The 13,377-nt window shown below is 39.1% G+C and overlaps 1 protein-coding gene across 1 annotated transcript in view; it reads right to left on the bottom strand.

Moving 5' to 3' along the window:
* Positions 1-13,377, bottom strand: part of ACACA (acetyl-CoA carboxylase alpha) — a 276,321-nt gene that overhangs the window by 131,997 nt on the left and 130,947 nt on the right. The window contains exons 29-31 of the mRNA XM_049772768.1: positions 10,847-10,990; positions 9,935-10,031; positions 7,193-7,300 (exon numbers count right to left, since the gene is read on the bottom strand). Coding sequence (XP_049628725.1) covers positions 7,193-7,300; positions 9,935-10,031; positions 10,847-10,990 — 349 coding nt within the window. The remainder of the gene's footprint in view (positions 1-7,192; positions 7,301-9,934; positions 10,032-10,846; positions 10,991-13,377) is intronic.

Here is a 13,377-nt window from a genome sequence, read left to right as displayed (position 1 = left end):
CCAGGAGGAATTTCTGAGCACAAAGCCAGGAGTAACCCCTGAGCACCTTCAGGTGTGCCCCCCCCCCCAAATAAAAAACCTGCCAGAGAAGTTTATGTAGCAATTGGCCATCTAAATTTCTTAAGGATTTAGTCTCATCAAAGTATACTTAAAATAACTGCTTATAAAAATCAAACCAGTGACTATGTATTCAAAATGCGAAGATTAACACTAATAGAAGCTAACTGAAATTAGTAAAAATAAAAAGAATTTCATAAAGCAGAAAAATTTGTACTAAACTATTATTTAGATCAGAGGGATTCCCAAACTTATTGGTTCACTGCTTCCTTTTCTCAGGGGAAAAAAAGCCTCTCCTTGGAAATCTACTTCTTTTTTTTTTTTTTAATCACAACTGGCTGTGCTTAGGGATTACTCCTGGCCAGAAAATGCTCGGGGGACCATAGAGGATGCCGGAATTCAAACCACTGTCCTTTTGCATGCAAGGCAAATATCCTACCTCCATGCTATCTCTCTGGCCCCCAGAAATCTACTTCTTTAAGCAAATAAACAGAAATACACACAAACCCTCCATTGTTTACCAGTGGATACAATCATCCCTGGATCTTTTCAATGTTTCTAAAGAATGACTTTGCCCATTTCTAGAAACACTGATCTAGATTCTACCTATCATCAGATATAGCATTCATAGACTCTAATCAATCAAATCAACCTTTTCAGTTTATCTAAATCATTTCTCCCCTAGTTTACAGGAGACATTTTTATGTTTAAGATTCTCGTTAAATGTTTTTAAAATAATGTTTATCAAGGACTGTTTATCACAGCAGGTATGGGGCATTTGCCTTGCACACACCAACCAGGGTTTGATCCCTTACACCTTATACAGTAACCCAAACCCTGCCAGGACCTCTGAGCACCACTGGGTGACCCCACCAAAAACACCCGGTGATGCTCAGGAATTACTCCTGGCTCTTCGCTCTTCGCTCCTGGCTTAGGGGACCATATGGGGCTCTGGGGATCGAACCGTAGTTCGTCCTAGGTCAGCCACCTGCAAGGCAAAAGCCCTACCACTGCGCTACCACTCCAGTCCCCACCAAAAGTATTTTTAAAAAACCAAAGGGGGCTGGAGCACAAACAATAGGGAATTTGTCTTGCATGCAGCTGAGCTGACCAGGGTTCAATCCCAGGCATCCCCATATAGTCCCCAAACCTGCCAGGAGTGATTTCTGAGCACCAAGCCAGGAGTAACCCCTTAGTGCCTCCAGGTGTGGCCCCAAAGCATGAATGAATGAATGAATGAATGAATGAATAAAAACAAAACTAACAGTTTAAAGTTTAGTGATTATTCTTATCTTCATTTAGAAAAGGTGAGTAAATCATTAGATCAAGAAACAACTTCAGGACAGCCCTTATATGAATCTTGGGCCTTAGCTTTGAACATAGCCTTCCTCTATATTGTACTATAATCCTGTCTCATAAGAGAAACAGTGACTGATTAATATGTAAAACATGCTTTTAAAGGCTCCTAACAAAATGGACTACATGGCAACAAGACGAAAAGCAATTCTAACAGCTGAATGCCTGGGAAAATAAAAGAACAATAGGGCAGAGATACAGCTAAAGGACAGAACACATACACGCCTGTGTATACAGGCATGTGCAAGACCCTGGGTTCAATCCCCAATTCAGCAACATTTTCCAACTTCACTGGGTATAGTCCTAGTGGCCTGAGTACTGAGTGGCCACTCCTACCTGAAAATTTAAAAAAGGGAAAGTATTTCACAACCAACATTTTTTGATTGATATTTTTCACTATATGTGAACTGAGATATGTTCATAAGCCAATTGAGGGAGGGAGGTACCAAGTGGTTCTGAAATCTATTCTAGCTCAGAGGTCACTCCCAGTGATGAATAGGGAATAACTGTGCTTGGGATCGAACTCAGGCTTTCTGTACACTTGCCACACTCAATGTGCTCAGAGTTTACTCCTGGTGGGGCTGAGGAGACCATATGAGATGTTGGGAATTAAAACCAGGTCAGCTGCATGCAAAGGCAAGCATCTTTTCCACAATATCTATCCTTCCTTCCTCCCTCCCTCCCTCCCTCCCTCCCTCCCTCTCTCTTCTCTCTCTCTCTCTCTCTCTCTCTCTCTCTCTCTCTCTCTCTCTCTCTCTCTCTCTCTCTCTCTCTCTCTCTCTCCTCTCTCTCTGTCTCCCCCCCAGACTGCAATTATTAATTTTCTTCACCCTATAGTTTTTATTTTATTTTATTTTATTTTATTTTGGCCACACCTGGCGGTGCTCAGGGGTTATTCCTGGCTCTATACTCAGAAATCATTCCTCGAAGGCACAGGCGACCATATCAGATGCTGGGATTTGAACCACCATGTGTCCTGGATTGGCCACGTGGAAGGCAAATTTCCTACCACTGTGCTATCTCTCCAGTCCCTCTATTAATTTTTAAAATAAAAACTGGCTTCCTATTATGATGAACATATTCCTAAACCATTTCCTATTACTTCATTTCTAACAAAAATTAGTTAGATTTGGGGCTGGAGAGATAGCACAGTGGTATGGCATTTCCTTGCATCCGGCTGATCTGGGATGCCCCACTCCCCCAGTTCAATTCCCAGCATCCCATAAGATCCCTTGAGCCTGCCAGAAGTGATTTCTGAGTGCAGAGCCAGGACTAATCCCTAAGTGCCATCAGGTGTGACCCCTCCCAAATTAGTTAGATTTATGGGCCAGGGCAATAGTACAATGGGTAGGGAACCTGCCATGGATAACCCAGGTTTGACTACAGACATACCATATAGTACATTGCGCCCCGCTAGGAGTGAATCCTGAACACAGAGCCAGTAGAATTGTGAACATCACTGGGTATGATCCCCCCCAAAAAAACAAAGAATAAAATTTGAAAACTAAAATTAACTACTTGTATAAACAAAACAGAAAATTTAATATTTTAAATATTAATTTTAATTAATTTTAAATATTAATCAAATATGCTTTGATATAACTACAGCTTAAAAATGGTCTGTACCGAGATCATAACCCAAAAGTGTAAATGACCAAGTTCTGATGGTGCAATAAGAAATAAAATGGTGTTGAAAGAAAGGACTGCCATGATAGTGGGAGGTTCTTGGTCTCTCATTGCCTAGGAACATAAACATTTCTGACACCCATAAAGAATTCCTCTGCAGCCAAGTCCTTCAAAGACAAGCATCAATAGCTATGCTCTGGGAAGGGAAGAAAATAACTTTAATAATGCCATGATTTAAAATCAAAATTGTTATTGCTTTTAAAATTCCACAAGTGGCTGACAATAACAGCAGAGCAACAGGATTCTGATTACATTGTAATAATGTGGGTCTCACAGCAAGTCCACAGCTATTACCCAGCGATTAGGCGTCAGCACCTGGAGAAACTCCATTTACACTGACTGCTTCAATCTCCTCCACAAGAGTCATTTACAAATATATGATCCTAATTTCTATGAGAGAAAAAAAAGACATGCTGGGACTAGAAGATTATTTGAACAATTTGGATCAACCTATTTGATAGTTTAATGTGTGCTTTAAAAAAAAACTTTTTTTCTAAACTGTAGAAGCATGATCATGAAGTGAAAAACAAAACTAGTTATTTCGCTTTTTTTTATTGCTTTTCCTTCTTTCTTTTTTAATATATTTTTCTATAAAAAAAAAAGGGGGGGGTGAGAATGCCAACTTTTCCTGGATAACTAACTTATCAGATGCAGTTAATATTTCTTTAGGCTTGGATGCTGGCACCTCTATCCTAACCTAACTGTATACCTTAAGTATTTCTGGATTACTCTGTGCTTCAGTTTACAGGTATAGTAAGGAGAATAATTCTTTAATGCAAATAAATGTTACAAATAGTAGTGAAAACAAAGAAACTGCTTCTTTAAACAAACATATGATGGCAGATTAACATTTAGATTTTTTTTAAACTTTATTTATTGATTTACTGATTGGTTTTGAGGCCACAGCCTGAGGCCATCAGGGTCACTCCTGGCTCTGCACTCAGAAATTGCCCCTGGAAGGCTGGGGGGCCATATGGGATGTCAGGAATTGAACTGGGTCCCTCACAGGTTGGCCGCATGCAAGGCAAATGCCCTACCGCTGTGCTATCTCTCCAGCCCCCAACACTTAATCAGGGGTCTCAAACTCGCAGCCCACAGGCCGTTTGTGGCCCTCGGTAAAACATTTTGTGGCCCTGCCCTAGAGGAATCTTTTTTTGTTTTGTTTTGTTTTAGTTGTTTGGGTCACACCCCCCAATGTTCAAGGCTTACTACTGACTTTGCACTCAAGGATCACCCCGACTTTGCCTCCTGCGGCCCCCAGGTAAATTGAGTTTGAGACCCAAATCTAATAGTAATTTTTAAAAAAACTATGGTTGACGTAAAAATTATAAAAATGGACAAATACTTTCTCAAAACCAGGGGAAAACTTTCAGATTATTTCATGAAGCAGCAGCAACAGTCAAACATAACATTCAGATTCTTAACCAAAATTACACTGGTCACTGATCTCAGATTAATTTATGTGGTCACAAGTGAAGGACAAGAAGTATGATAAAATTTATTTTTACTCCTCTATTTTTGGACTACCCCTAGAAGTGTCCAGGCTTACTTACTTCATGCAGGGACCTCTCCTGGAAATATTCTGACAACCATGTGAGTGCTAGTTGAGACACATACAAGCTACTTGCCCTACCCACTGTACTATCATGATGGGAAACTCTTTCTTTTTTGGTGTTTGGGTCACACCCGGCGGCGCTCAGGGTTTCCTCAGAAATCGCTCCTGGCAGGCTCAGGGGACCATATGGGATGCTGGAATTCGAACCACCGACCTTCTGCATGCAAGGCAAATGCCCTACATCCATGCTATCTCTCCAGTTCCTAAGATAGGGAACTCTTAAAGAAAGCTTCTCATGTATGCTCCTAAAGTTTCTCTTCTTCATTTTGGCCACTGAAATACTGTAATTGGTTTACATGCTTGAAACCATGATGGAGTAATGCTTTGACTCACACTAATCACAAATTTGTGTTGTCTCTTAGCTATATTAAACAATGGGGTTACCGATGGCGTTATTTACTGATACTGTTCAATTATAGTTATAAAAATTTTGTTGAGGAGATGAGGAAAGAGAACAGCAAGTAGGATGTTAACTTGCATGTGACTGACCCAAGTTTGACCACAGCATCTCATATGGTCTACTGAGCCCCATCAGTAGTAATTCCTGAGCACAAAGCCAGAAGTAACCCCCGAGCATACTAGGTGTAGTTCAAAAACTATCAAGCACTATGGGATAGATGCTTTCCTGGCTGAATTCAGGACTTACTCCTTTGCTCTGGAGTCATTCTTGGCTGTGAAATGTACAAGACAAACATGTTCACCCATAGGGACATAATATGGTATTGAGAAACCATCTGAGGGCATAGCGGTAAAGCCTTTGCCTTCCATGTGGCCAACAAAGGACAGACCCTGGTTCGAATCTCAGCATCCCACACGGTCCCCTGAGCCTACCAGGAGCAACTTCTGAGCACAGAGCCAGAAATAACTCCTGAACGCTCCCAGGTGTGACCCAAAAACCAAAAAATAAATAAATAAAAAAGAGAAACCATCTGAAGAGAGTGACAGGAAGAACAGTAGATCACAGAAAACTTACTGCAGTGCCTCAGGTAGTAAGAGTTTAAACTAGGGAGATATCATGAAAATTAAAAACGAAAAAAAGAGTCAGAAATATTACAAAGAAAAATTGGGATGGAGAGATAGCCTGGAGGTGGGGCATTTACCTGGCATGCAGAAGGATGGTGGCTTGAATCCCGGCAACCCATATGGTCCCCGAGCCTGCCAGGAGCGATTTCTGAGCATGGAGCCAGGAGTAAACCCTGAACACTGCTGGGTGTGACCCAAAACCCACCCCTCCCAAAAGAAAACAAACAAAAAAAAGGAAAAATTAACAGATCTTACAGATAGTTCAGATATAAATAAATAAATAAGCACAGATTGTGGACAAAGGGTAAGAATAAAGAAAGCAAAGAAAATTAAATCAAGAACTTTTAAATGACATGGGGTAATAGGTAATAGTTTGATTACTTGGGTTTTGTTTTTATTTTGTTTTGGAAGATAATATTAAAAGATCAAAGTAAGTAAAAGCAATAAAATTATGAAATTTTACAAATGAAAAATGGAACTTATTGTAAACACAAGAGGATATTGAGAAGAACAAAAGAAGCAAAAAATTAAAATTATGAAAATTTAAGATTGTAATATGAAATTTAAAAAAATTAATTTAATGTTAAAACAAAATTTCTAGGGATACAAAACTGAAAGGAGGATAGAAGTATAACAAGGGCAGGGAAGAGAGGACACAGAGGGACTTATGGGAAAATTGGCTTGAGTGTAGATATGAGAAATTAAGTCACCAAAAAAAAAATATTCAGCAACTGATTCAACATTAAAATTGGAGCTCTGGTGCCAGAGAGATAGCATGGAGGTAGGGTGTTTGCCTTGCATGCAGATTGACGGTGGTTCGAAACCCGGTATCCCACATGGTCCCCCAAGCCTGCTAGGAGCAATTTCTGAGCGTAGAGCCAGGAGTAACCCGAGTGCCATTAGGTGTGACCCAAAAGCCAAAAGCCAAAAAAAAAAAAAGAAAATGGAGCTCTGGAAAGATTCATGAAACAATTTCCCTTCCTTGAAATGTTTTAAATATATATAAAAATATAAATGTGTGTGTGTGTGTGTGTGTGTGTATGTGTATTGGGGGGGGGGGGTGTTTGGACCACACCTGGCAGCACTCAGGGTTTACTCCTGACTCTGTGCTCAGAAATCACTCCTGGCAGTCATGGGGATATGGGATTCGAACCAACGTTGGTCCAGGGTCGGCCACTTTCGAGGCAAATGCCCTACTGCTGTGCTATCTCTCCAGCCCCTTAAGTATATTTTGACAAAAAGACATTCATTATATACTATTAATCAAAACAGAATTTTACCCTTCTAAGGTATGTAACAGAACTATGTAAAAGAAATAGCCACTATATAAAATAACAACTATGTAAAGAAATATCATATTAGTAATATGCCTTAAACTGAAAAAAGGATGGCCATGCTACTTAGCCAGCTGCAAAGATACCATCACCAGTTTCCACCATGCAACTGAGGTCTTACATTTTGTTGGGTAAACTCTCTGAACATAGCTGCCAGGCTGTCGTCCTCAATATCACAGTCAGTCTTGATAGCCACATTCAGGATATGAATTGGTTCATCCCTGGGGACCTGCAACCAAATAAATGAAAAGAATAGCTAATTAAAGGAAAGAGAAGTTACAGTGCTTGGAAGAATATCTCAAGAAGATGCCCTGGGGCCGGGAAGGTGGCGCTAGAGGTAAGGTGTCTGCCTTACAAGCGCTAGCCAAGGAACGGACCGAGGTTCGATCCCCCCGGCGTCCCATATGGTCCCCCCAAGCCAGGGGCAATTTCTGAGCACATAGCCAGGAATAACCCCTGAGCGTCAAACGGGTGTGGCCCAAAAACCAAAAAAAAAAAAAAAAAAAAAGAAGATGCCCTGGAAGACGTTTGGGTCTGTAATCCAGTAGGAGAAAGCAAAATCAATATAACTGCACGTATCTGTAACAGTGACAATATAAAGTGAAAAACCTAAATTAAAATATTAAGTGGCCGGAGAGATAGCACAGTGGTAGGACCTTTGCCTTGCACATAGCTGATCCAGGACAGAAGGTGTTTTGAATCCCGGCATCCCATATGGTCCCCCATTCCTGCCAGGAGCGATTTCTGAGCACAGAGCCAAGAGTAACTCCTGAGCACCGCCAGGTGTGACCCAAAAATAAAAAAAAAATTTTAATTAATTAAAAAATATTAAGTAGTATAAACATTATCTAGAGGAGACCTAATCTTGATATAAATTTAAAGTCCACTATGTATGTCCACTAATAAAATAAGAACAAAATCATCAGCCTTCATAGGATCTGAGAAAACATAAGTGAAAGGCATCTGAACATATTCCAACATAATGTTTTCCCTAAATATTTATTAAACAGTGGAAGAATCAACCCATTAGGAAATAAACTGATAGGACAAAAATAGAACTATGCTTACTGGGAGACAAAAAATGAATTTAATGGAAGGACTACATTTTAACCAAAATGTTCATTTTTTGTTTTGCTACCCAGAGCACATAGGTCCTTGAAGACTAGAATAATAACCCTATATATACATTACTGAGTAAGAATTAAAAATAAACAAAAATTCATCTTTAAAATAATATGCAGGGGGCTGGGACATAAATCAAAGGGCTGAAAAACACTTTGCATGAGGGAGTCTCGGGTTCTATCTCTAGCACTGTCTGCTCCACTAAGCACTCCCAGGAGTAATCCTGAGTTATAATAAACAAACAATCAAATACATAATATTTAGGCTGAGGAGATACTTCAAGTGATAGAGCACATGCCTAGCATGTAATGAGCCTTGATTTCCATCCCTGAGACCATAAAGATAGACCCCCACCCAGTTCTGCTGAGTATAGTCCTGGCGATTGCTGTAAAAAGAAACACAGGAAATCACATAACATTCAATGCATAACTAAACTTGCTGTATATAATGGAGTCTAAGACTTAGTTTTAGGATTAGATTTTTGTTGTCTTTTTTTTTTGTGTGTGTGTGGTATTTTTGGGATCACACTCAATGGCGCTCAAGGTTACTCCCTGCTCTGCACTCAGATATCACTCCTGGCAAGCTCAGGGGACCATACTCTCAGGATGCCGAGGATCAAACCCAAGTTGGCCGTGTGCAAAGCAAACGCCCTACCCATTATGCTATTGCTCTGGCCCAAAGTTTTTTAATATACTAGATTATTTACTATTATGAATACAACTCAAGAATAGTTAGATGGAAGAAACACTCAGGAGATTTCAGGTATTTCAGGAATTGAGAAGGAGCAAAGAGTTCCCTGAAATACCACCCTCCCAGCACCTCCATAATAGCGTAGCAAATGAGAAGCTCTCCAAATTTTTGTGGTAAGAATATCTTTTTCGGGGGCCGGGCGGTGGCGCTGGAGGTAAGGTGCCTGCCTTGCCTGCGCTAGCCTAGGACGGACCATGGTTCGATCCCCCGGCGTCCCATATGGTCCCCCAGGAAGCCAGGAGCAACTTCTGAGCACATAGCCAGGAGTAACCCCTGAGCGTCACAGGGTGTGGCCCAAAAACCAAAAAAAAAAAAAAAAAAAAAAAAAGAATATCTTTTTCAAAAAAAGAAAAAAAAAAGTATCCTTTTCTTTTCTTTTCTTTTAGTATATCTTTTTCTTTACTTTTAAATGTTAATTGAATCACTGCAATTTACAATACTATTAATAATAGGGTTTCATGCATATAATATTCCAACCTTAAAACCTTCACCCTAGTGCCTACTTCCTTCCACCACTGTCTCAGAATACTTCCCACCCCCACATCTCATCAAATTCCCCATCCTCACCACCTCCCTACCCTGGTAAACTAAATTCATAGACCAGAATTAATATTTTAGGTTAGCTAATGTTTTATATGTTTTATATTAGAATTTATATTCTACCTTTATTAAAAAATAACTTTGATGGGGCCAGAGTCATGGCACAAGGGGTAAGGCGGTCTGCCTTGCCTGCGCTAGCCTAGGACGAACATAGGTTTGATACCTCAGCGTCCCATATGGTCCCCCAAGCCAGGAACAATTTCTGAGCACATAGCTAGGAGTAACCCCTAAGCGTCATCAGGTATGGCCCAAAAACCAAAACCAAAACAAACAAACAAACAAAAAAATAAACTAGGGAGGCAAATTCTTTATGTTCCAAAGTCAGAAACAGAGTATTCAGTTCAAGTCCTGGTCTAAAAGAACAAAGCAACTTTCAAAGGGAACACCATACCTTGTCTTCATCATATAAAGATGTGTGACCTGCCTCAGGGAATGTGGGGCTTTGGGGTGGAGAGTCACAGAAACAACCCATCACTTCATCAAAGATCCTGAAAAATACCAATAAAATATCCAACATGAAGACTGAGGTGGCAGAGAATCTAAGAGGCAGGAATCTAGCATTGCTATTGCCAGTTCCATCTAAAAAAAAATAATAATCTCTTACCCTGTGCACAACAGCCAATTGAACAGAATCACCCAGTGGCTAGAGGTGACATGCAAAATTTCAGCAAGTGGCAGAAATTAGGAGGATAGATTGTTTAAACTTTAATAAGCCATATATATTTTTTCTTTTAAAACAAGAATGATGTAAAGCTTCTTTGTTTTACCCCCACCACACACACACTCACACGTAAGATATGAGCACTGCTGTCATCATCGGTCTTAAAGTAACAGAAAGAGCCTGGGACTCAGGCAGTGACAGACCAATGTAATTACCCCTCCCCCTAGGGTAATGCATCAGTATACATCAAGAGATAGATGCTGAATGCATTTAATCAAAAGATGTATCGTCTCTGGTGGGGCTCACTCTAGTGTTGTGTTTAATTTCTCTTGACATTTCACTCATCACAGAGCAGACAGCTTCTTCTGTTAGCTCCCAAGAAAAGATGCTTTTTGTTTGTTTCTTTTTTTTTTTTTTCTTTCTGACCTGGCTCATAAAACAAGTAGAGGCTTGTAAAGTAAGAATGAGCAATGAAAATGGAAGGACATATACCTCTCCAAGTATATATCTAGCAAAAGATAGGACCACATTTTCTTATCTGGCCCATGGCTAATCTGAAGATCTTTATTTATTTGGCCAAAATCTAAATATACAAAACAGAAATCGCTTCCCTTGTACTGACCTAGTCCCATGGTGTCTTACCTGACAAAATCTTCAAAAGTCCGGAAAGAGACCATTCCACCCATCCGCTGGCATGGGGGCGTGAATGAATTGTCCAGTAGCACATCACTGACACTAGCCACATGAGTCATGCCGTAATGGTTGAGGTTGGAGGAGAAGGACATTCTGAATGATAATTCAATTGAGTTCATTAGACAAAGAGGCTGAAACCAAATATTGTGAGAGTAACAATAGAAAAAGGGAACTAACAAAACTCTTACTTAGGGTCAGATTCCATAGCGATCTGATATTTTTATCCTTTATGGAAAGCTTATCTTTCTAGATTCACATTAGCTCGATACAATCTCTATCCTCATATTTTCCAAAGACAAACATCAGAAAATTTCGACACTTTTAATATAAAGGTATTATAATAAGTCTAAGAAATGAACAGCACGAAAGGATTAAAAACATCCTGCATTCTCCTCTTTTAAAAGAAAGTATGCAAGCCAAGTAACTTGCAACTGTGTAATACTTAACACATTTTCCTCTAGGAATTAAAATAAAGCATTTATATACAAATGTATATATAACAACTCTTAAGTCATTTTGAATGGTATAATAAATCATTATTTTAAAAATGGAAGTCAGTCTATAAAGGGAATTTTATTGCGACATTTACTTTTTCCTTTAGTAGACTGATAATTATTACGACTACAGCCTCTCTCTTTATGGAAGAGTCATCCCCAAATTGCAAATTTTCCTATTTACATTTAAATACTTGTCGATAAGTGTACATATTATCTTTATCAAAAGAATTTGTTCCCAGCAAGATAAGAAGGGCAGAGCTAGATTTCAAAGTATGTGTAATCATGACATCCAGAGGCTAATCAGAGACGCTTGAAGAAAACTGAAGTGATTTGTTCAATTTAAAAACACAAGGAATCTATGTATTCCTAATGTACCTCAGTAGTATGTTCTCACAAACACTACTGTGCTTCTGAATGCCCAGTTGATCAGGACTGCCTGATAGGAAGGACCATGCTAAAGGATACTTCCAGAAAGTAATGGATTCTTAGCAGCATTCTGATCTGAGGTAAGTTCAAAGCAAGGCAATGGCTCCTGAACAGTGCAAAGTGGCTTACAAGCCTCCATAAAGTACAGCACCAACAGTGCTACAGGAGAGAGAAGCAGCAAGGTGGCCACGAGAGCTGGGCGCCTACTGCACTCTATTGTTAACTGTAATTATAAAAAGCAAAGGAAAATTTTGTATAGAATGGAAGTGCTGCTCACACAAACTACAGAGTCTGACATTCCAGGTTTTATTCTTTTCACAAATAATGGTTCTGAAAAAAGAATTTTATCTTTTGCTCATGAAGACAGGGGAAGAAAGGCAAGTGGGAGAGGAGACCATGATATCATGAATGAAGCAAACAAATGAAACACACATCAAGCAAGTCTTACACATAGTGCTCACTAGAATCTAGAATTCAGAGTCGTATGCACTTAGAAATGCTATAGCCAGCTTCTTCTCTAATATTATTTATTAAAGGAGAAGGTATTTCTTCTAAGTACTAGGCATAAGATGGGTAAGATAAAAGGGTTCCAACTAACTCTTAAAGGGAACTCCTCTGAGTAAGCTAACAAGCTATGTTTGTGGCAAACACAAGGTTAACTATCTTTTTCACTCAACTATATCTATCCCATGGGAAAATCCTATTCCGTTGCCCTTGGGACATGGGTCAGGATAGCTAAAGACTGGCAAAAATAAATTAAGCTCACTTGCCAAGAACAAAAAGGACCAAACGATGGTCCCCTCCTTTGTTTCCCCATCCAAATTGGACTCTGTGACTTATAATCACTTTTGATTACTTAATATTTAAAGAATAGAGGCAAAATAAACAGAAGCCTATAAATGTTTCTTTTTTTTCCGCGCCCCCGCACCTATAAATATTTCGATATATAATTGATCATCTATGAAAAGCTCATCACTAACTTATTACTACTTTAGCATTTTGTGGATTCAAGTTTAGTCTGAGTAACTATCCTTTCAAACTTACACTGAATTACAAAGCTTGGCTCAACAAGAAGAGAAACTTAAACTAAAATATCACTTGTTATATTGTTCAGGAAACCTCTTCACAGGTACCTCCATATCAGAATTTAAGTATACATTTTCAATATTAATCTTATTATAGAACCTGTAATAAAACTTGGCTTTTATATCATTTTAACACTTTTATCACTTTAGAAAAATAGTAAACTGATAAAACATGAAATCAGCTATTTCTGCATTTGTACTCATAAGGGGAAGCAAATTAAGGAAACTAAAATTACTGTAAACACCTTAACAGAATAGAAGTAATCTTAATGATTTCTTCTCTGAGAGATCCAAATTAAACAGAGAAGTTAACAAAAGATGTTTCCACACAATCTGAACATCATGTGAAAAATTCCCCTATCAAATACATTTACATGGAAGCTTTTCCACACTGAGGCTTTTCAGATGATGGGTTATCTTTTTTGTTGTTGTTGTTGTTGTTGTTGTTCTATTTTGTTATGTTTTGTTTTTA

The sequence above is a fragment of the Suncus etruscus genome, chromosome 1, assembly GCF_024139225.1.
Source record: "Suncus etruscus isolate mSunEtr1 chromosome 1, mSunEtr1.pri.cur, whole genome shotgun sequence".
Taxonomy (NCBI): domain Eukaryota; kingdom Metazoa; phylum Chordata; class Mammalia; order Eulipotyphla; family Soricidae; genus Suncus; species Suncus etruscus.
Note: the sequence above shows the minus strand (reverse complement) of the source record. Positions and strands in the feature narration are given on the sequence as shown.